This window comes from Protomyctophum bolini (genome assembly GCF_963924005.1).
Source record: "Protomyctophum bolini genome assembly, chromosome: 1".
Lineage (NCBI taxonomy): Eukaryota > Metazoa > Chordata > Actinopteri > Myctophiformes > Myctophidae > Protomyctophum > Protomyctophum bolini.
This window is the reverse complement of record NC_137862.1, coordinates 56,710,381-56,736,072: the sequence shown is the minus strand read 5'-3', so window position 1 is coordinate 56,736,072 and position 25,692 is coordinate 56,710,381. Positions and strand designations below refer to the sequence as shown.

The following is a 25,692-nucleotide window of genomic DNA, read 5'->3' as shown; positions in this document are numbered from 1 at the left end:
TGGTGTCATGTCAAGGACCCCCAGATTTATCTGTATTTGGCCGCAGAACCCCCCCATCTGAAAATATGTTGTTCCAGGGACCTCCCAGAAGGCCTCCCAGTTCACTCGGTGGCGCGCTATGAGCTTGTAGATCTGCTATTTTCCAATAGCTAAAGTAGAACATAATGCTTAAAACACCGACAGGGGTTGCCCGACCAAAATGGGTTAAAACATCACATTTTACAAAGGGGTATAAGAAGACATACTTTGATCCAAAGCAACGTATATGAGGGGATCGACTCCTTCATTCAAAACTCAACAATGAGCGCCATAGCCTCCTCATATACGCCAGTACAGACGGGGTTGAATGGAGTCGTATGTAATTATGGAAACAAGCACTCAGAGGATATTTATAATTTAAACATTGACTGCATGAGGATATATAGCCTCTTTTGATCCAAATGAAGATTCACTGGAGGAAACGCTATGCGTGACCTCAAAATGTTCTAGATTAATTTAGCAGAGAGGGGAAACATTATCATAGATGCATTCCGTTTATGAAATTATAAGCACTCGTGCAGCATTCATATTATAATAATTGTGGATGGGGAAAAGCGCGCTATATTTAATATAAACTAAGATTTAGCAGAGGGGACTAAATGGTCTAATGTTGTGTATTTATGGAAGCATGCAGGCACTCAGGTTGTTCACGTCGTATAACATTAATTTTGCATGATAAAAAACCCGGGCTTGATCCGAGCTGAGACTTAACATAGAGAATATTGACCCCACTCAAAGACAAGTGCCCTTAACCCATTTTGGGCGGGAGCCCCTTTTTGGTGTTGGCATTATGTTATGCTTTAGCTATTTAAAAACAGCAGATCTACAAGCTCATAGCGCGCCACCGAGTGGCGCGCTACGAGCTTGTAGATTTTTGAAAAATCGTTAAAATGTGGCACAAATCATTGAATATATATTTCAGAGTGAACATTTTTAACTAAAAATATTTGCTTCTGGGCGGGTCCCTGGAACTACATATTTTGAGATGGGGGTCCGTGGCCCAATAGAGATAATTCTGGGGGTCCTTGACATGACAAAGGTTGAGCACCGCTGACATAGAAACATGGGTTTTTCCAGAACAAATGACTTAGAAGCCTTTTTTTTTTAAATGGAACTCAGTACAAAATGGGTTAATTCACATGTTGAGGAAAGGAGAAAGCCTCGCGGAAAGAACATAAAATGAACCAATTATGGAAAACACCTCATTATTAATATTCCCACAACGCTGCATTATGTTTGACGGAGAAAAATGATGATCCTCTGCCGTTTCCTTCGCAGAAACCTGGATCTCCTGAAACATCGACTCCGCGCCGTCAAAAGGGAAGCCTTGTATCTCCCAGAAGTCGAGTTTATACGAGTTTATAAGACTTTTACTTTTCACAAAGAAATCCAAACATTACGTTTTGAATACGTCTCGGTGGAGTGCGGTGGACCTTGAAACCCCCGCCGGAGAGGAGACCATACGCAACGCTATAAACCGTGGGTCTATAATAAAGCGAGGAGTTCCAATATTTAATTCACTTTTACTTACGAGGTATTTGCACCGAACGTCGGGGCCATTGACGAGTCTGTTCGCTGTGATCAATCGGCTCTCGGGGGACATTACACTGCATTACATTTATAATCCGATTTAGCTTTGATTTGTTCGCTGTTGCGTGAGCTTCGATGGGAATAATTGTCTGTGGATGATGCTATTAGTATTGACGCCGGCGAAAGGGGGCGATGGTTTTGAGGACCGCCGACACATTGATGGTCCTAGAATGGATCCGGTCTCAAAGCGATCGTCTGATCCATTACCCTTTATGAAGGAGGAGAGGAAACACACTCTCCTCCACGATGAAAAATCCTTATCTCTATATCGGGATAAAAAAAACACAGTGTTTTGTTCTTAATTGAGTGGCCCCATTATCCTTAATGGAATCATCTTATTTCACGTTTTAGACACAAATGCCGTTTTCTTGGGCAGATAAGTGTGCTTTTTAAATTAGCATTACTTTGATTTATTTGCCCTTAGTTTTTGTCTCACTGGTGTAATATTGTCTCCATATAACAGTTATTGTATTGACCAAATTTGATTGTATACCGTTTACCAGTTTATTTTGAAAATATAAATGCAAAGATCATGGGGGGAAAACAGGAAGTTTGTCCGGTACAGCCAGTATAAAATCAGTTTGTCAGTGTTTTTGCCTCTGAGAATCTCCATTCAGAGCAACACAGTATAGCTTTCATAGAGATTGATGAAATTAGAACACAATCATACACAAAAATTACCATTAATACTGAAGGATATATGTAAGATATAAGTTATTCTCCAACATCACCCTCCCTGCTTGGTTTCGCTCCCTCAACCACGGCCAATGGTGTTTGTATATATATAGACGCTTGACAAGCCACACGAAAAACTAAATAGAAACTAAATGAAAACTAAGCTATGATGACTAAAACTAAGACTAAATATACTGACAATTTCGTCAAGAAAAAAAAATACTAGACTAAAATGGACTAGTAGACAAGAGATCCAGTATAAGTGAATTTACACTTGGTCGCATGCTGAAAATAGCCGATCTACAAGCCCACAGTGAGCTTGTAGATCGGCTATTTTCAGCAAGTTCAAAATATGTCATTACGACGGCATCAAGGCCCGACAAAATACATTTTAGTCGACTAAACCAAACCGTAGATTTAGTCGACTGAAATTGCGTGACATTTAGTCGACTAAAACTAGACTAACACTAATTCCAGGTGACTAAAATGTGACTAAAACTAAATGAAAACTATTCAAAAGACTATGACTAAAACTAAAATCAAAATGTGCTGCCAAAAACAACACTGGCTGGTGCAGTACCCCTGCTTCGCCACCAGGGGGTACACACATGGCATTATTGACGTCTAAAGACGTCCATAGAAGAACGTGTGTGTGTGTGTGTGTGTGTGTGTGTGTGTGTGTGTGTGTGTGTGTGTGTGTGTGTGTGTGTGCGTGCGTCTGTGTGTGTGTGTGCGTGCACTGCTCACCTGTGAAGTCGGCGTTGACGGGCAGCGTGTCGTTGGGGAACCGGTAGTAAGCACTGCCAGGGAACCTGGTTCCCCTGACGACGGGGTCACGGGGGTCAGAGAGAGAGACGTCCGTTCGCTCCACCTGATCAAATCAATAGCCGTGATCAATATTATGGCCGCCATACCGTGTATCTTAACCCGTTTTGGGTCGGGAAAACCCCTTTTGGTGTTATAGCATTATGTTATGCTTTAGCTATTGAAAAATAGCAGATCTACAAGCTCGTAGCGCGCCACCGAGTGGCGCGCTACGAGCTTGTAGATCTGCTATTTTTTGAAAAACCGAAGAACGACTGACGTAGAAGACATAACCTTTTCAGAAAAAACTGTCAGGATTTAGAAGACAATTTTTAGAATCTGATCTCAGGTCAGAATGGGTTAATGTATAGCTGGGCTTCCACTGAAAGCGGCCCGTCGCTTTGTCGCTGCCAGTGTGAACAGCGTTCATAACCGTCACATCAATACGTTTAAATTCCCGACACGAGGGCCGTCTTATGAAGACATTATATCATAATTATGAAGTCATCATATGAAGACATGGAAGGGCTGAGCAGTCCGACAGCGCCGTCAACATTATACGTATTCGTTCATATTTCATATAGTCATTATCACATGGAATTCATAATGTGATCAGATTTGACTGAGGGGGTGCCAAATCAGCAGCTTTTCACCAGAGGAGAAAATTTGAATTTATTTTATTTTTTTATCCAAAATGACTTAATATAGCACAGGCAGACTGTACACAACAGCCAGACACACACCCACCTGGTAGAGGGGTGGTGGTCCGTTGGGTTCGGTTGGAGGGTCCCAGTGGATGTACATGGTGGTGTCATTGAAGGGATGTAGCATGGGTGGAGACAGGCCTGATGGAGCTGAGAGAGAGAGAGAGAGAGAGAGAGGGAGAGAGAGAGAGAGAGCACGAGGAGAAAGATTTCATTACAAAATCCTATAATAAAATAATAATCCTAAAATAATTCATAGCAGTGAGAGACTATAGAGGCTATTACAATATGTGACAAAACGATAAATCATAACAAGGTGTTACCGTAATTTAAAAACTCATCTGGCTACTATAGCGGCTACAATTATGTAAGTACACAAACTCACTCGAGGGTGCAAACCATGCAGCCAAAACGCACCCAAATGCACCCAAATTTCATTTCAAATTTCAATCCACCCATCCGTTCTTCATTCGGATACTGACTTTTAAGGCTAAACTAAAGAAACGGGTCATATTTGATAAGTAATAACCAACGATATTTGATAAACTTAGTGGAAAATGCAGAATTTCGAAAACTAAAAACTCACACGTCAGTCTGTAAATACTTCATTCAACTAGAGATGATGTCAATACCCCAGCTTTCATCGCTATAATAGTGGGTGGAAACATGTATAGCGTTACAATAAGAAATGTATCGTCAGGATTGGTTTGTAAAGCAGGGGGTATAGATTTGTTATCAGCTCGGTGGCCTTGTGGTTAGAGTGTCCGCCCTGAAACTGGGAGGTCGGGGTTCGATCCCCGGCCGGGTCATACCAAAGACTCTAAAAATGGGACCCAATGCCTCCCTGCTTGACACTCAGCATCAAGGGTTGGATTGGGGGTAAGTCCCTGCGACATACTAGCGTCATGTCCAGGGGGTGTACTTGTACATCAAGCTGCCTCACGCTACAGAAACAGGAGATAGGCTCCTGCCGTATGGGCCTCATGGCTCGGCAAATACTTACAGATTTGTTATAGCGAATGTTCTAGCAACTACCTAGCACGTCCAGGTCTCCATACAGTCTGGCATCACAATACTATAACAAACAAACTGTTTGTTTAACAAAATGTAAAAGCTTGTTTTGTTTTTTCTTAGTAGATCTCGTTAGTCATCAAATGTGATACTAGTTTGAGTTTTAATATAAGCATAAAAAAAGTCCTTCATAAATAAACATATAAATGATTCTCTCTTGCAGTCCCACTGTCACCCACCGTACATTACATTTCCTTTCACTTGAAATGACCATGTCTAGGGCAACAGATCATTTTAAAAGGCTGGAAATTCAAAGCCCGGGCGGGAACCCATTTTGGTGTTAGCATCATGCCGTGCTTTAGCTATTGAAAAATAGCAGATCTACAAGCTCATAGCGCTTTGGGTTAGCGACTTTGCACGTGGAAGTGTGTTAATATTAAAAGGAGGCAACGGTCTGGGTGCAAATCTTCCCCACTGATTTTATGATTTACACTACAAGCTCTCAAGCTGTGAGCTCCACGAGCGGCAAGCTTGTACTGTACATTGCTATTTTTACTATTATGCAAAACAACAAATGACTTTATATATTCTGGTTAGGGGTGTAACGATACAGTGAAAAAAAAAAACAGCATCAAGGCCCGCCAAAATACATTTTGTTTGACTAAATCAACTGTAGACTTAAGTCGACTAAAATCTTATGATATTTAGTCGACAACAAGTAGACTAACGCTAAAACATTCCGGGTGACTGAAATGTGACTGAAACTAGATGAAAACCATTGAAGAGACTATATGACTAAAGCTAAAATAGAGATTTTCTGCCGAAACAAAACACCGCTTGGAAGTAAAGGCAAGGTGGAAGACTCCATTCTCCGTCTACGTATGTGGGATGACAGCGTACCGGTATGTCTTCGCTGTCATCAACTTTAAGTGATTAATAAAGAGAAAGATCACACCCGCGTGACGTAATGGTAATGTAAAACAAACGGTGCCAACACAAACATTAAATGCCATTAACAACAATAAAGAGACAATATGACGTAATGAAAGTGAGCGGGGACAATATGACGTACATTTTCACCTTCATTGTCAATGGTGTTTTTAAAACAAACGTTGAACTAAAAAACAAACTAAATTAAACCCGCATAATAGGAGGCAGCTAGACAGCGCAACAGAGAGAAATGACCTGGCGACCTGCCGATGTGTAAGGACAGAGAGAAACATGGAAAGATGGAGAGATTGTTATACGCTGTGAAGGATGTGTGTGCATTAAGAGGTATTCCAACCGTGAGTGTGTGTGTGAGCATGTGTGTGTGTGTGTGCGTGTACAGTACAGTAAATGGTCTGTAGCAGAAGTAAATCTCTCTCTCTCTCTCTCTCTCTCTCTCTCTCTCCCTCTCTCTATGTGAGCCTAATAGAGCTCTTAAATGGGAAGTGGACAGCTTGTGTTGAACAGCTCATCTCAGCACATCAAACCATAAATTACAGCCAATCGATGGCACACGAGTCTATTGAAATGGAGCTATCCTGTCATGGACAACATTCGCTATTACGCGCGCGCACGCACACGCACACGCACACACACACACACACACACACACACACACACACACACACACACACACACACACACACACACACACACACACACACACACACACACACACACACACACACACACACACACACACGCACGCACAGTAGTTCAGCCATATGTGTGTGCATACCGTCAGATATATCCTGCTACCCTAATAGACAGGGGTACATAAGCACATGGCCGTTTATCCAACAGCTTTCTCCGACCGAACCACACTTTCACCACACATCTCTATATGCAAAATAAAACCTGCACACTCCCAGAAAACATATAGACTACATTGCATTCGCCAAAAATGTCTTATTTACTGTTTAAATATTACTTTTGTCAAACACGCTATTATTGCTCAACCTCTACAGCCTACGTCAGAATCGTCATGTTGGCGTCTACTACGCCAACTACGTTCACTTAATGGGGCCAGTCCTTCACAGTGACACACACGTTAGATCAACCACGCGACCGGGATGGTTTCTACCCCTCAATGTCGTGCCTACTCTACACTGCCATCCGAAGGCCCCTTTCACTGCTCCTGTGTCGCCAACTACGTTCACTTAATGGGGCCAGTCCTTCACAGTGACACACGCGTTAGATGAACCACGTGACCGGGATGGTTTCTACCCCTCAATGTCGTGCCTACTCTACACTGCCATCCCAGGACCCCTCCCCCTTTCAGCGACTCGAACAGCAGCTCCGTCCGAAAGCCCACAGCACTACTGCACAGCCCCACACATGTCACACACCCAAATGAATCGAATGAATGAATAAGGCGCTTATATCGCTTTTGCTCAGTGGATGGGACATTTACATTAAAAGCAATCGGATGGACGCGTGGATAACGGCATGGTTGTGTGCAATCGGAGGGAAAGCTTCCATAATCCATATAGCTTCCATGCTAGCTGCTTCAGACACAGGGGAGGGAGATGGCCCGGTCTCGAGTGCGAAATAGCGCTTATGCAACAATTACCCTAAAAACACAAGGTGTGAATAACAATTTCGAGCGACAAAATAATTTTTGGAAGGACACTTTCACCCAGTATGAAGCTATATGTGGTAGCCGTCTGTGTCACACCAAAACTGGTGTCCTATACAATCCTGTAACGATCCTCTCTTGCATCTGGGCTGAGGCACTGCCTGCGAGTTGGCTCCGTCTAATAAGCAAATTTAGAAATTCCTGTTTGAGAGCTAGCTAATTTAAGACATCCGGTTGCCTTCAGAATAAAATAAGGTTATTTAATTCGTTAATTAAATAATTATTACATTACATTATTAGTATTATTGTTACATTACAGTTATTGTAAAGACACACATTATGTTCCTGTGTAAAAATAAGTAATTCAATATATCTAAATGGATAAATGCTATTCACTACAGTGCATGGACTTTATAAAGTGGAAATTATACTTCTGGATTTGCAGGCCTGGCGCCACGGGGGGGGGGAAAGGGGTGTTTGCCCCCCTAAATCAACCTCTCTGCCCCCTTAGATCAAAAGTGGAAAAAACTCTACAGTTACAGACAAAACAATGGTACATTTCCAGGCATTCAATTAAATTCCCTTTCTTGAAAGGAAGGAAGTAAGGATGCATCTTAATACAGGATCCAGCAGCATCTTAATGATCTCCCATCTAGAACTGGAAAAACAACATTCCTCACCTATAGGCCATCCTTGGGGTGGGGAGGGGTGCTAATGTAATTGTTGCAGTGGTCAGGGTGCTTAAGTGGCCAGCTACTGTAACTAGCCAGGGGTGCTAATGTCATTGTGCTGGGTGTGGTCAGGGTGCTTAAGTGGGCAGCTTAGCTAACAATAAGCTTCTTTGTAAACTCACTCATTTACAAACAAGCTCACATCAGAACAATAATGCATGTAATAATAATAATAATAATAATCATTATAAGAAAAACAACAATAACAACAATAACAACAGTACAGTACAGTACAGTAAAGACGTACAGTAAAGTACAGTACAGAGGACAACATTACAGTACAGTGCAATACTAAGGAGTGCAGTACAGTATTATAATAATTTATAACCCATCCGTTACTACATGTGCAGGGCACACTACTGAGTTTAAAAACACAGCTGAAACATGAAGTGGAGTCTGTCAACTCCCGCAATTTCCTTCTTCCCATATTGCGCTGCAACGACACTGGGATGAGGCCCCCGAAGGGGGCCGAAATTCTAGTATGTATAATACAAGAGTTCACACAACTGAATGCAATTTAAAGTAAACTAGAAATGCACTCTGTCGAGAGCCTATACTTGCGCGTTGCACACTGGTATAGGTCATAAATGGCCTACTAGTGCGCAAGCAGAGTGCACAATTAGTACTGTCGACCGCTACAAACTTTCAAATCTCAGCCTGTTGATCTGACCCCCCCCCCCATGCCAAAGTCTGCCGTCACCCAGGCGGATGCGTGCACGTGACCTCGCCCTCAGGGCGTCTTTACTGGTAATAATGCTGAACACCTGCTGAGTGCGTGCGTGCGTCTGTCCGTGGGTGCGAGAGAGAGGGTGGAGATGGAGTGTTTATAGAGAGTGTCTCTCTTCACTGTGAGGTTGGGATGTTAATCTGCTGTCATGTAATCTGTGTGTTTACATGTTGCTTGAGTCCCCGTGTTAATCGGCTGTCATGTATTTACTATACTACGTGGCCCTGAAGTGGACAAAACAGCACGTGCGCACACGCACACACACACACACACACACACACACACACACACACACACACACAAGGTTAAGAGTCCAACAGAAAGGTTAATATTGTAATGAAGCAGCTAAATGGTAGAACAGCTCCCAGGGAACAATTATGAGGGGGGGGGGGGGGGGGCGGGGGTCAGAAAGAGAGAGAGTTACTTTAGTGTTTTTACAGCAACCTAAGTCTTAACAGGCTCTTAACATACACCCCACACACACACACACACACACACACACACACACACAGTTTATTGACATGGAGATCTCTAGCCGTGCATATTTCTCTCCTGAAGAAGGCCCGAGGCCAATTATGCATAAATCAATAAAGTCCCTGTTCTGTTGAGTGGTGTTACAGTGCGTGCGTGTGTGTGTGTGTGTGTTGTAGAACAAGCCTTTATGGATGTAAGATACATAAAACATCACCATCCCCTCCTGATTAGCCACTCACTTTATGCTCTGATCAATACACACACAATGACAGATGTGTGCGGGGGCACACACACACACACACACACACACACACACACACACACACACACAGCTGCGTCCGTGTGTTGATGTTTAGTGTCAGCGTAACATATAGTAGAGCATGCAGTCTTTAAACAGATGTTTGTTCTCTGAAAGCAGATGGTTCTATGTCTAATGGTCCAGCCGTGGGTGTGTGTGTGTGTGTGTGTGTGTGTGTGTGTGTGGGCGGAGGTTAAAAAAGGACTGAGTGATCTTCACAGTTTAATTAAATTATGTTTCTCTTCAAGACGCTCCAAGTTCAAACTGGTGTAAAGCATGTACATGTAAGTAAATCTTACTGGGATCACTGGGATTTGCTGACCAGTGAGCCTTTTTTTTTTACCCATCGCATCAAAAAACTGTTTCATATTGTTTAAAGAGGAAAAAATTGCAGATTTTCAATCTAAATCCTATGTTGTCCTCACTATGACAATATCAACATAGTGCGGCAGAACATATCTTGTCTTGTGTGTATTTCTCCTCATGTTGACGTCACATGATTTCAATCTACCTCTGTATTAGTTGTTGCTATACATGTATAGCAACATAATTATTATTTTTTTTCAATACGATTTTGAAGGTTTGATGAAACCGTAGGTTATGTTTTTAGAAGGCGTGTTTAGATTGGCGTGCCGAGTGCCGACGATGTGAAACAAAAGTGTTTTATGATGTCAGTAATATTCACATTGAGGTTGAAAAACGGTGAAGTCAGTTCCATTTAGCTGGTGAACTGGTCCACAGACTGAATAAGGTTCAAACTGAATGAGCAGCACTGACAATTATGGGTAATTGTCAGTTGTCAACAGAGATTTGATGGCCATCGGATAAATATTCAACATAAATGGGTTTTGGAAAGAAAAAATATCATCCACAATGCCATTATTATTTCTCGCAGTTAAAACAGGGGGAAGTCTTTTGATTCAGATGAAATGAAATTCCCACAATGGAGGCGACGACAGCTGTGGCCGTTAAAAATACATCGACAAAGTCATCCGGGTACAATTCACCATATTGCAACGTCCCCGGTATTACGGCCTAGAGAAGAGATGTGTTCGGAAAAGATCTGAAATAAGAACGGATGCCGTGTCAACATATGTAGCCGTTAAAACATTAAAAATACATTTGAACCATGGATTCAAATATCATGGCTGCAAACCTCGTATGCTGCTTTTAAGGAAATGGAACAAAGAACGCGTGTTCCAATGGATGCAGTGTAGTTATTAATCACGCTATTCACAAGCTATTGTTAATACATATAGCGGTGGCTCAGGGGTAGAGTGGCTGGATGGTAACCGTAAGGTTGCCAGTTCAAACCCGAGCTCCCCCAGAGTTAGTGTCGAAGTGTCCTTGAGCAAGACTCTGAACCCCTGATTGCTCCTGATGTGCAGGTTGGTGCCTTGCATGGTTTCCTGTGTCATCGGTGTATGCATGCGTGTGTGAATGGCTGAATATAATGCACAATCTATGTAAAGCGCCTTGGATAAAGGCGCTATATAAATGCACCATTTACCATTTTACATTCCATCAGCTAAATATTTATAAAACGCCAAGAACGACGTAACCACTTTCAACCAGACATCCCTATTTTGGGCAGGTCATTATAGGCGGACATGACATAATTGAAGCATAAAGAGCAAGAATAGCCGACCTACTGTACAAGCCGACAATGCATCGCATCGTGCGCACACCACCATATGAAAAAAGTATTTTTAAACAATAATTTGTGAAGAAAAAAACCCAAAGATGAAAATATGGAGATACAAGGTTTCTCCCCGACGGTGACAATATGAGCTATTGTATCACTTGTTACAACAAAAACAAACAAACAAGCAAAAACAAACCGCAACAGATATATAGCCGATAACAATATGTCCCAATGCTGCAATCCATGGGAGAAGTATTTATAGATGAAAGCATTTGCGTATATTATTCGCACAGTAAGAGAAGAGAACATGAATGAGCAGATGGATGTTTGGGGTCGTCTGCCTCTGTGTGTGTTTGTTCTGTACCATATGTGCCCTGGAGAACGATTTACTCATTACTGTGTACGCCTTAGTGAAGGCTCAAAACAGTCACGCAGGCAGGCAGACAGACACGCAGACAGACAGACAGGCAGGCAGATCAAGTGAGATTATAAAGGTTTCCTCACATATGTCCGAGAGAAGAAAATGAAATAAAACGATGCGTGTTTGTGTGTGTGCACGTGCACGCGTCCATCACCGTGCACTGATCAATTAGGCCTCGTCTCAGTCTCAGTGATTTGTGTGCGAGTTATTAAACAGGGCTAATTCATCCTACCTTCATTCTGGCTATAAATCTAACATAGCACCACTGTGTGAGTGCGTGTGTGTGTGTGTGTGTGTCTGTGTGTGTGTGTGTGTGTGTGTGTGTGTGTGTGTGCGTGTATGCGTGCTTGCGTGTGTGCTATGCCACATTTTTCTCCATGTAATTAACAGTAAATAGTTTTTACTGCAGCATGCCATGAATATCCCCTCTGCTTAACACTGAGCTTCTCAAAAACGACTGTGTGTGTGTGTGTGTGTGTGTGTGTGTGTGTGTGTGTGTGTGTGTGTGTGTGTGTGTGTGTGTGTGTGTGTGTGTGTGTGTGTGTGTGTGTGTGTGCGTGCGTGTGATCAGACGTCCCTTTGACATAGAATTGGGTAATTCTCTCTCACTAATGCCTGGTTTATTTATGGTGTCGCACGCTGAAAACAGCAGATCTACAAGCTCACAATGCATGATCAGCCATGCACGTATTGGCGCGCCACTCTGTATAAATGGGGTGTAATGTTGCAGGATGGTTTTACTCTGCTGTGGGTGAGAAGAATCATCATCACAGGATGAGCGCAGGATAAAAAACTACCTGACGTCATGGTACGCCATGACACTTCCATGGGTGGCAAACCTCGCAACCGGAAGTTCCATGACACTTCCATGGGTGGCAAACCTCGCAACCGGAAGTTCCATGGGTGGCAAACCTCGCACCGGAAGTTCCATGACACTTCCATGGGTGACAAACCTCGCAACCGGAAGTTCCATGACACTTCCATGGGTGGCAAACCTCGCACCGGAAGTTCCAGGACACTTCCATGGGTGGCAAACCTCGCAACCGGAAGTTCCATGACACTTCCATGGGTGGCAAACCTCGCACCGGAAGTTCCAGGACACTTCTATGGGTGGCAAACCTCGCAACCGGAAGTTCCATGACACTTCCATGGGTGGCAAACCTCGCAACCGGAAGTTCCATGACACTTCCATGGGTGGTAAACCTCGCAACCCGGAAGTTCCATGACACTTCCATGGGTGGCAAACCTCGCAACCGGAAGTTCCATGACACACATGGCAGAGAATGGAGCAGCTCGTGAACAAACATTATAATTTCTGAACAATTGAAACCTTTGTCATATTATCGGTTCAGGAATATAAAATAAGTCATATCACAGGTTATTTCTTCTAATCACTTGCTCCTCGACGTGCACAGTACATCATTTTACTTGGAGGAAACGGTGGACAGTCTCGCGATACTTGGCACGTTCAGAAATGTACTTTGTGGTCTTTAAAATTACACAGTTTACACAAGAAAACGAACACAGCAGACAACTAGAAAAAGTGCCCTTTGGGGCACAAGTCTCAACGAGGCCAGGTCAGGTTGTGGCCTCCTGGTGGCGCTAAAATAGGCCAATGTGAAAAGGGTGCCATTTCTTCTTACAACTTGCATGGCAATTGGACGATTTGAGGCATTTTGTTCCAAAAATATGTTTTGCAAAAATCCACCTGTTGGTGGCGCTATAACAGGTCAATGTAAAAAAGGGTGGGATATATTCCTCAGCCTAGGAAAGATTTCACGTAAATTGCATGCTGAGGCTGAGGCTTTTTGTTCAAAACGGGCCAATCCTGCATACTTTGAAAGCCAATGGTAGCCAAATAGGATGGAATGTGTGTGTGTGTGTGTGTGTGTGTGTGTGTGTGTGTGTCTGTGTGCATGCGTGTGTGTTACCTCCTGGCAGAGTGCGCCCCCTGCTGGGTGTGCTGGTAATGCATCCCGTGGAGGTGCAGGCCGTGACGGTGAAGTTATAGACGGCGTGTGGCTTCAGTCCTCTGACCTCATAGCCCGGTGGAGAAGAGGACGACGTGCTGTACAACACCTGGACAACACACACACACACACACACACACACACACACACACACACACACACACACACACACACACACACACACACACACACACACACACACACACACACACACACACACACACACACACACACACACACACACACACACACACACACACACACACACACACACACACACACACACCTCAGCACATCAAACCATATATTACCGCCAATCGATGGCACATCAGTCTATTGAAATGGAGACATCCTGACCCTGTCATAACATTCTCTGTGCGACAGACACGCGGGCATGCGCACGAGCGCATGCACACGCACACATACACACACACACATACACATACACACACACACACACACACACACACACACACAGACACACAGACACACACACACAGGGACATCATGAGGCTGCGCTGTCTAAATGACCTCCTGAGGGAGGGCTGTCATGCCATCCTCATTTAAAACAGTATTATAATCAAGCAGATATGAACCCTGAAACCACACGTGCGCGCGAGCGCACACACACACACACACACACACACACGCACACACACTAATTAACTCATTAAGGTGCTGATAACAGAATCTCATTTGTGCAAGGTATTGTTGAATGTGTGTGTGTGCATGCGTGTGTGAAAGAAAGAAAGTGTGAGAGAAAGAGAAAGAGGGGGGGAGTGAAAGAGCGAGAGAGAGGATTTTATTATGGCCAGTGTGCGTGTGTGTGTGTGCGATCGTGGCTGCGTGCGAGAGAGTGTCTAACCTGACTAACGACGGGGGGAGCGAAGGGGTTGCCGGTCTGCTCGGTCAGCACGCTGACCCGGTATTCTTTGACCTTTCCTCTGGAGATGACCCCGTGACCTTCGGTCGTGTTCCAGGTGACCTTCAAAATGGACGGCGACACCGCAGACACATCTGGAGGAGAGATCCACTCCGGAGCTGGAGCCGATGAACACACACACGCGCGCACACACACACACACACACACACACACACACACACACACATCAGAGAGAGCAGTAAAACATTGCTCTAACTACAGTAATCATTCATTATTAAGCCTCTCTCTAAAGGACGATCAGTTCCAAATCATAAAGATTCAGAACATCTGAAGATCTGCTGAACTGACAAAGCTGAACCAAATCTGCAGAATGTAATGGCTGGGCAACGTTGAAGCTACTGGTCAAAAGTGGTACTGCAGGCCCAGGTTACATTCATGAATAGAGGTACCGCACAAGAACAGCTCGAGGGGTACTATGATAGGAGCCGGCCAATCCTATCAACCCTCGAGGGGTACTATGATAGGAGCCGGCCAATCCTATCAACCCTCGAGGGGTACTATGATAGGAGCCGGCCAATCCTATCAACCCTCGAGGGGTACTATGATAGGAGCCGGCCAATCCTATCAACCCTCGAGGGGTACTATGATAGGAGCCGGCCAATCCTATCAACCCTCGAGGGGTACTATGATAGGAGCCAGCCAATCCTATCAACGCTCGAGGGGTACTATGATAGGAGCCAGCCAATCCTATCACGCGATGATGGCGACGCAATGGTGCTGGCTATAGCCTGGGCAGCTACATTACCCACGACCGCACATTGATGTATCATTCTAACGTCGCCATATTATTGTATCATGATACTAATTATACAAGCATCTATTTGTAGCGATCATGCCACGACTCTGCCCACAAAGACACGGCACAATAAACTCATTTGATCGCTAGCAGCCGGGTAAAAACACCAAAAGAATGTAATAGTAGCGTGCACTGACTACAGCTAAATGTAAATGTATATATTTAGAACTGGCATCAGATGAGGAGGAGGAGGATGATGAAGAGTCAAGACTGCGATGGAGTTCTCAGACACTGAACCGGATTCATTCATTCATTTCAGGGGGGCAGTAGCTGTCCTAGAAACACTACACAGTGTAAATGCAGGCTCTTTTAAATGGCTTCCAACACAAAAACTAAACATTTTATCAACTCAACTCTTTTTTTCCTGGAAGCAGACAAGTCAAGCTTTCTCTGAATGTCTTTCGTTGTCACACAGTCACAACCCAGGTGAAATGGGAGTGGCTAGAGGACGTCCATTTCCCAGCATACACTGGGGTGCCAAGGACCGTGTGTTATTGTTCTTATTTGTCTTATGATTTGATCAAAATAACCCAGGAGTTGAATCGGTCCCTTTGTAACCCAGGTGGGGGGTTAAAAATAACCCAAGTTGTGTTATTTTGTCCCAGGCATTTTTTTTGTGTGTAGAGCATGAATAAAAAAAAATACAACACAGCAAATTAATCTGCATGTGTATGTTTATGAAGACATAAAAGGACATGTCTTCACGCATATTGTAAGTCAGTGAGTGCATGCGACACATTAAATGGATACATTCTTTACTCTTCTGTTGACATCCAGCCATGAAATCTACTGTGAAATGTGATTCATGAGCAATCGTAATCACACACATGCACACGCACGCACGCCCCCACACACACACACACACGCGCGCTCACACACACACACACACACACACACACACACACACACACACACACACACACACACACGCACACACACACGCTTAAATATGGTGCCATCATATGGTTGTTAGCTTACAGTATTGTTGGAGGCATCGTTTAGCCTTAATGAGCCATTTCACCGAACACACGCACGCATATCCCTCTTACGTACGTTTAATTCTCTCCTTTCATTCCTGGTGAGTGGCTTTCATTCAATCATCTGTTATCTAATATTTTGCATATAGTATTCATGGGATATATACTGTAGGGCATAGCATTAGTTATTTTCCCTTAGAGATTTCCAAAAAAATATTTACATCAATGAATTCAAGCTTAGAATTAAGCCAAATTAATCATTTGATTCAGTTTGAAAAAAAAGAAAAAAGAAAAGAAAATAATTGAATATTTTTTGTAAATCTCAATGAACAGGGTCTGGAACGATGGAACCAGGAAATGTCCGCCACTGATATGCCCCATAGAGTAATGACATTTAGTTTTACCGTCGGTGCTATAGAGAGACCTATCTACCTCCGTTGTCACCTGGAGTAGCACCTCGTTTGACTACTTATCTATAGTTTGAAAATGGAGTGCTGTGATTTCTGTCCCTTTTTCTAATTGTTCACGTGTTTAAGAGGTGAGAGTACTTCATTAGACCCCTTGATGTGGTTGTTATGTTGCAATGATGGCGCATATTATCACCAACCTCCCTCCAAGGTGCGCGCGGCGGTCCACTCGGAGCTCACGCTCCCGGCCGCGTTGGCGCTCACGACTCGGACGTGATAGGTGGAGAACGCTCGCAGGCCCGTCACCGTCGTGCTGTTCTCGGGGGGCGGCGGGGGGGCGATGGCGGTTACGTTGTTAGACTCGTCCGGAGTGACGCTGGAGGGGTCCAGCCAACCGGAGCTCACGAACACCCTCCTCTCGGGAGGCACAGGACTGGTGACGGTGTCGTTCTGTGACGGTTCCCCCACCGGCCCCCGTAGATGGACCTCGTAGCGTGTGATGACACCTGACAACGAGAAGATAATATAGTTGAGGACATGGATGCTGGTTTTAACCCCCATTCTGACCTGAGATCAGATTCTAAAAAATGTCTTCTATACATCCTGACAGTTTTCTGAAAAAGCTATATGTTTCTATGTCAGTGGTTTCTTCGATTTTTCAAAAAATAGCAGACCTACAAGCTCGTAGCGCGCCACTCGGTGGCGCGCTATGAGCTTGTAGATCTGCTATTTTTTTCAATAGCTAAAGCATAGCGTAATGCTAACACCAAAAGGGGTTCTCGCCTAAAATGGTTTAAAGCTACTTGTCAGGCCCGACTGCTGCTGCGGATCCTCGACATTATTAAATAAGACTCTATACTACAACTGAGAGTGCAGATTGTATTCTCTTTCGACATTATACATGGGCAACTTGCGGTCCGGGGGGCCACATGCGGCCCCCACATTCACTTAATCAGAATACTGATATATAATTGATTTCAGCTAATTTACTAGTATTAAAATGGTATTGGCCCCGGTTTCCCAAAGGACACATGGTGTAAGAAGAGGTATGGTGTTGCACATGCTCAGATGCTCCTCTAGGCCGCACCCAGAAGCCTGTGAACGTAGACATTCCGTGCATAGATGTACCACGCAATGGTAGGCCTCAGGCCTGAGGCCTGGTATCGTAGGACTATAATATTTGGACTGCTTTGACAGCTGACAGTAGGCTCTCTTTACTATATAATATATATATATATATATATATACACACACACTACCATACCTCAAAACACGTCGCAGTATTGAGCTTGTAGATGGGCTATTTTTGCTACGACAGTAATATGCAATGTGGCCCCTCTGGAGTGAGTGTGGAAATACAGTGGCCCTCTCCATTGTCAGAGTTGCCCACCCCATGTTCTACACGTTCCCTTCGAATATGCACCCAGCACACGCCTGAATCCTCAAAAGACTGTTTGAGTTGAGCATGCCTTTTTCCCTTGAGGTGAACTGTTCAAAGCCACTTGACCACATACCCTTGACCCTGACTATAAAGTTCATGCTGGTTACTCTAATCTTGCAACGTGTCCGTCCGTAAAAAAAGGCCTGAGTTGTAACTGACCCCTCAGCCTATAGTGTAGAGGAACAAGAGACAAGTGAATGGAGATTCATTCAGTTCATTCACTTAATTCACTTCAACAATGACCGTATTCACCAGAGATCTCTTTCATTCTCTGGGACTGTTTCTCTTTCCCTCCCCATCGTTTTCTTTTCAGCTGAGTTTAGAACCTTTGAAAAGCAACAGAGCGTGTGTGTGTGTGTGTGTGTGTGTGTGTGTGTGTGTGTATATATATACTGTATATATAGTTAATTTGATTGTTCCTGGGGTTGATGTCAATATGATGGCCTATACAGTTTAGCACGAATAAGGCTCCTGTTGTTCCTCATTTGGCTGACGAACGCTTCCCACCAGTAATGTGACCCCACAAATCACACATTATTCGACCAAGTTATCTTCAGGCATGACCCTTCATAAAAGCCTTACAAATACACTGTAGTGTAGAGCAGAGGTTAACACCCCGAACACCCAGGGTTATTTAGTCCATTAAATCAGAGCGCCCAGCGATTTATAGCAGCGGAGCACATTTAGCGACGGACCGGATGTGTTATCCCGGATGTGGCTGAAGTAGCTAGATGTAGCCAAAACACTACCAATGCGATCGACAATAACGGGAGGGAAGATTAATTATATCGCGACTAGCAACGAGACCGCGGTGGGCCGTCTATATAACATCATCTTTTCTTATAGAATTGGACGGAATGATTTAGATCAAGAGTTATTCAACGTTTTATAAGATTTTCCATCTCGTCTCGGGGACATATTCGATGACGTCCCACGGGAAAATAACATTGAGTGTTGCGCAACAGACGCTCCTGGGGTGGGAACCAGTTTTGGTGTTAGCATTACGTTATGCTTTAGCTATTGAAAAATAGCAGATCTACAAGCTCATAGCGCGCCGCTACGAGCTTGTAGATCTGCTATTTTTGAAACATCGAAGAACGAATGACGTAGAAGACATTTTTAGAATCTGATCTCAGGTCAGAATGGAAAACCGTCAGGATGTAGAAGACATTTTTAGAATCTGATCTCAGGTCAGAATTGGTTAAGGGACAGAGGTGGGTCCTATACTTACAGAGCTTAGGAACATGGAGCCTTTAGTCACAGCACAAAGCTTCCTGGATTTAAAAACAAAAAAGACTGCCAGGAGAGTGTTGTTTTTGGCAGCACATTTATTATTTTAGTCTCTTGAATAGTTTTCATTCAGTTTTTATTGTTACCGGGAATGTTTTAGTGTTAAGTCTAGTTTTAGATTTTAGTCGACTAAATATCATAAGATTTTAGTCGACTAAATCTACAGTTGATTTAGTCGAATGAAATACATTTTGGCAGGCAGGCCTTGATGCCGTCGTAATGACTGTTATTACTACACTTGCTGAAAATAGCCGATCTGCAAACTCAATAATGCCGCATTGTGAGCTTGTATTGTACTGCTATTTTCAGCATGCAACCTAGTGTGAAATGACTTATACTGGATCTCTCGTCCACTAGTAACATTTTAGTCTAGTTTATATTCATCAACGAAATTGTCAATATAATATATTTAGTCTTAGTTTTAGTCATCATAGCTTAGTTTTCATTTAGTTTCCATGTAGTTTTCGTCAGTGGAAAAAGGTATAGTCGACGGACATTTTCCGTCTTAGTTTTTAGTTGACAGAAACAACACCGGTGTGCGTGTGGGTTCCTATACCGTTGGCCTGCCCGGGCGGTTCCCAGACAGCCTGCAGCGTGTGTGGACCAGTGGCGTTGACCCGGGGCGGGGGCTGGTCCCGGGGGGCAGCGGGCGCCGTGAAGATGGACAGGGGAGGGGCAGCGCTACAGCCTCCTGTTGAACACACCTGGACAAAGAAACACTTTATGGTCACTAAGTGACTTTGTACTGTCCTCAATATAAGTGGCTAGATATCTTGACAGTCAGATAAACTTGACATTAACACATTTTGTACATAATACGTCCTGAAACGTCATAAGGATTGGAACCGAGAGGTGCCTTAGACGTCTGTGGACGTCCTAGCGACGTCCAAACGACGCGGGGCGAGATAATAATATTCAGAATATATTTTTTTTTTTTGGCATTTCGCTTTTCGCTTGCCGTATGCTAACGCTCTGTGAAACTATTAGCTTGTCATTGACTCCCATGTTAGCGCGGCGGAAAGAATGACTCGTATCTCCTCATCCAGGGCGCTCTCCGTGGTGATGAATGGATCGATATGCTGGCGCTGCGTTTCTGCTCCTCATCCGTCTCTCCCGCAAAATATGAACTCTTTTTGGAGCGTATATAAATATATTAAGATGATCGGAGATTGTGATGGCACTTTGTCAGTCAACTTTTTTAAGAAAGTATTTCCGGTTCATGGCTTTCAAAATAGAAGCGATCACTACTCTGGCGATTACTCTGGCGCAAGCAGCGCCTTTATTTTGATGCAGTTCCGGTACTAAATGTGTTAAGACTCTGAAGACAGTCGTTTCCATATCCACAGGTTTACTAACATCAAAGAAGTGTGAGACTGAAACATACAGATAAAGCATAATCAATATCCACAATATATCAAAAATAATCATGTACGATCCTCAATGAACATCTAAGCATTAGTTACATACCCACGATGCTATCAAAAGGCGTCTATGCAGGTAGATGTTGCTGGATTATCATACACAAAACACACCGCTTCTCTGTGTACTAAACTGAATTTACTTCCTGGTTACAGGTGAACACATGACATTCTGCTGGTCACGTGACTGATACTGATACACTCTGCTCTTAAAGTGACCACACACAATTACAGAACATACAGCATATTACTTTAAACAAAACACATTTGTAAAATATTAAATTGCAACTTGAAACGTTGTAACTAAACAGCCTGCCAGCCTGTGTATACTTTACCTCCAGAGTGAACCTGTAGAGGCTGAAGGGTTTCAGACCGCCAGCTACTGCCTCTGTAGAAACACCACTGTAGTGGACAACAGACCCTATGCTGGAGGCCTCTATGGAGGACAACACAAACCTAGAGAGACAGAGAGACAGACAGAGAGAGAGACAGAGAGAGAGACAGAGAGAGAGACAGAGAGAGAGAGAGAGAGAGAGAGAGAGATAGAGAGAGACAGAGAGAGAGAGAGACAGACAGACAGACAGACAGACAGACAGACAGACAGACAGACAGACAGACAGACAGACAGACAGACAGACAGACAGACAGACAGAGAGAGAGAGAGAGAGAGAGAGAGAGAGACAGAGACAGAGAGACAGAGACAGAGAGACAGAGAGAGAGTTTGTGAAAGTGAACATGTAAATACTGTAGGTGTTGTTCAAGTTACTTTTGAAAAGTAATTAGTTATAGTTACTAGTCTGAAAAAGTAACTAATTACTTTACTAGTTACTAAATTATGAAAGTAACTAGTTGCTAGTTATATTTATACTAGTTATATAGTTATTATTTAGTTACTTTATAAAAAAATAATGGTTTAAAAATATATATATATATACTGTAGATTTTCCAATTCAGACACATTGTTTTCAAGGAAAACATATTTCCTAATGTCACTGGTCCAGAGTCAGTCATTCATCCTCGTCTCGTCCCTCACTGTACCTCTCCACTGGTCCAGAGTCAGTCATTCATCCTCCTCTCGTCCCTCACTGTATACCTCTCCACTGGTCCAGAGTCAGTCATTAATTATCCTCTCGTCCCTCACTGTATACCTCTCCACTGGTCCAGAGTAAGTCATGCATTCTCCTCTCGTCCCTCACTGTATACCTCTCCACTGGTCTAGAGTCAGTCATTAACACATTTAGTACCGGAACTGCATCAAAATAAAGGCGCTGCTTGCGCCAGAGTAATCGCCAGAGTAGTGATCGCTTCTATTTTGAAAGCCATGAACCGGAAATACGTTCTTAAAAAAGTTGACTGACAAAGTGACCTCAAAATCTCCGGTCATCTTAATATATTTATATACGCTCCAAAAAGAGTTCATATTTTGCGGGAGAGACGGATGAGGAGCAGAAACGCAGCGCCAGCATATCGATCCATTCATCACCACGGAGAGCGCCCTGGATCAGGAGATACGAGTCATTCTTTCCGCCGCGCTAACATGGGAGTCAATGACAAGCTAATATTTGCACAGAGCGTTAGCATACGGCAAGCGAAAAGCGAAATGCCAAAAAAAAAAGAAGGAATAATTCTGAATATTATCATCTCGCCCCGCGTCGTTTGGACGTCGCTAGGACGTCCACAGACGTCTAAGGCACCTCTCGGTTCCAATCCTTATGACGTTTCAGGACGTATTATGTACAAAATGTGTTAATTATCCTCTCGTCCCTCACTGTACCTCTCCACTGGTCCAGAGTCAGTCATTCATTCTCCTCTCGTCCCTCACTGTATACCTCTCCACTGGTCCAGAGTCAGTCATTCATTCTCCTCTCGTCCCTCACTGTATACCTCTCCGCTGGTCCAGAGTCAGTCATTCATTCTCCTCTCGTCCCTCACTGTATACCTCTCCACTGGTCCAGAGTCAGTCATTCATCCTCCTCTCATCCCTCACTGTATACCTCTCCACTGGTCCAGAGTCAGTCATTCATTCTCCTCTCGTCCCTCACTGTATACCTCTCCACTGGTCCAGAGTCAGTCATTAATTATCCTCTCGTCCCTCACTGTACCTCTCCACTGGTCCAGAGTCAGTCATTCATTCTCCTCTCGTCCCTCACTGTATACCTCTCCACTGGTCCAGAGTCAGTCATTCATTCTCCTCTCGTCCCTCACTGTATACCTCTCCGCTGGTCCAGAGTCAGTCATTCATTCTCCTCTCGTCCCTCACTGTATACCTCTCCACTGGTCCAGAGTCAGTCATTCATTCTCCTCTCGTCCCTCACTGTATACCTCTCCGCTGGTCCAGAGTCAGTCATTCATTCTCCTCTCGTCCCTCACTGTATACCTCTCCACTGGTCCAGAGTCAGTCATTCATTCTCCTCTCGTCCCTCACTGTATACCTCTCCACTGGTCCAGAGTCAGTCATTCATTCTCCTCTCATCCCTCACTGTATACCTCTCCACTGGTCCAGTGTCAGTCATTCATTCTCCTCTCGTCCCTCACTGTATACCTCTCCACTGGTCCAGAGTCAGTCATTCATTCTCCTCTCGTCCCTCACTGTATACCTCTCCACTGGTCCAGAGTCAGTCATTCATTCTCCTCTCGTCCCTCACTGTATACCTCTCCACTGGTCCAGTGTCATTCCGTGGGCTGGACCAGTTGAAGCTGGCCCCGGTGGGCCCTGGTCGTCCCACCAGGCTGAGGTGCAGCTGGTCTGCGGCCGGTGCGGCGGATAGCGTCCGGTAGGAGACGGAGGAGCTGGCGGTCTGACCCGCGACGTTAGCCGTTAGCAAGCGGTAGGAGTAGTTAGAGAACGGAGACAGGCCGGCGTCTTCAAACGACTGTGGAACTGAAGGGGGAGATCAGAGAAGACAACAGTGTTGTTTTAGTCATTAGTCTCTTGAATAGTTTTCATTTCGTTTTTAAGTCACATTTTAGTCACATGGAATGTTTTAGTGTTAGTCTAGTTTTAGTCAACTGCAATTTTACAATTTAGGCATTTATCAGACGCTCTTAATCCAGAGCGACTTACATTAAGCAAGAACAAAAAGCATGGCAATACGTCACATACTAAATAATGTGGCCAAATGCGTTTGCGAGTTGCGACAACTTGTGCATTTTGTAGATCGGCATTTCTTGGCAAAGAGATTATTTTTTGGGAGAAAAAAAGAGGAGGCTACAGTACGTATTGACCCCTGGGGGTTCCCAGTCAACAAAGTGGTTAAACATGGTACGGAGGATGTATTTAGCTTTGAGTAAGACAATAATATTATCATGAATCTTCAATTCTCAGTGTATAGAATGTGGTCTCAGCCAGATATAGTGTCGAGGTTTGGAAGAACCTAATTCATATAACAGACAATGTGAAATGATACAGCACTCTACTGTACGTGTGCACATACGTGTGTGTGTGTCTATACTCACGGAAGGGAAATGGACTGTGGACCGTGTGAACAGGCTCCCCGTCCCTGAGGAGGGTGTAGTTGAGGGAGTGGGAGTTGGGGGAGTCGGGGAGACCCCAGGACAGACGGATGGACGAAGAACTCAGCACAACACCTACTGGAACAGGCTGCTGGGATGGAGCTGGATACAGAGAGACAGATAGAGAGACAGAGAGAGAGAGAGAGAGAGAGAGAGAGAGAGAGAGAGAGGGAGAGAGACAGATAGAGAGACAGAGAGAGAGAGAGAGAGAGAGAGAGAGAGAGAGAGAGAGAGAGAGACAGAGAGAGAGGGTTAGACATGCCAATTACACCACGGGTGGGCAACTTTGACCATGGAGAGGGCCACTGTATTCCCACATATTACTGTCGTATAGCAAAAAAATGCCGGATCTACAAGCTCAAAACGTGTCGCAGTGCCAAGCGTTTTGAGCTTGTAGATCAGCTATTTTTTGCGTGCATTTGTGCGTTGCGTGCATTTGTGCGTTGCGTGCATTTGTGCGTGTGTGCGTGCGTGCGTGACAGACCTCTGCTGCAGCCCAGGGGGTTGTCGGGGTCCATGTGAGAGGCTCCGGGCGCACACGCGTCACACTGCTCTCCAGCGACCAGCGCTTTACACACGCACACGCCAGAGTCCGGGTGGCACGAGCCGTGCACGCTGCCCACCGGGTGACAGCGGCAGGGCTGACATCTGCAACGACACGGAGAACAAACCAACCACCAACTTAGACCACTGGGTCCCCCAGGGGTCCTTGAGGGAGCTCCAGGGGTCCCCGGCTAAATGACAGTTTGGACTCAAATGGACCCTTTCATGACGACGACAGGCCCACGCCTTATAAGCGTCGTACAAAGCCAACTCTTGTCGTGACAAAACAAACACAATATTTTGGACCAAACAAATAATTACAAAGAAGAAAAACAACAAAAAAAAGTGTTGTAACCTGCCGTTTTCTTCTTCTTTCTAATTATTTGTTCAACCCGAAATTTTTTGTTTGTCGTCATGATTTGTCACGACAAGAGTTGGCTTTGTCCGCGGCGTTAAACGTCTTTAAATAAATACTTTCTGAAAAGTCTATGAGGAAAACGAACAGGGATTTGTTTTCCGGGTCTCTCGAGGGGGGGCGGGACTGCGACGCTCTATAGCGTATCTCTTCAAATGTCTACATTTATAGTAGTCTATGGCACCGATTCCCAAACAGTGGTTCGGGACACACATGGTTGGGTCGCGGACCAATTTTTAATGGGTTGCGAGCAAAGATCCCCTTTTTGTGTCTTCCATTGCGCCATGAGCTAGT

General features: G+C 44.3%; 1 protein-coding gene across 1 annotated transcript in view; it reads right to left on the bottom strand.

Annotated features, from left to right (window-relative positions):
- The window catches only part of ush2a (Usher syndrome 2A (autosomal recessive, mild)), a gene marked incomplete at both ends in the record, with an annotated part of 314,802 nt that overhangs the window by 214,774 nt on the left and 74,336 nt on the right, over positions 1–25,692 (bottom strand). The window contains 10 exon segments of the mRNA XM_080771896.1: positions 3,052–3,175; positions 3,856–3,962; positions 13,617–13,764; positions 14,521–14,672; positions 16,979–17,284; positions 20,066–20,213; positions 21,263–21,383; positions 23,580–23,808; positions 24,384–24,542; positions 24,925–25,088. Of these exon segments, the coding sequence (XP_080628022.1) occupies positions 3,052–3,175; positions 3,856–3,962; positions 13,617–13,764; positions 14,521–14,672; positions 16,979–17,284; positions 20,066–20,213; positions 21,263–21,383; positions 23,580–23,808; positions 24,384–24,542; positions 24,925–25,088 (1,658 nt within the window).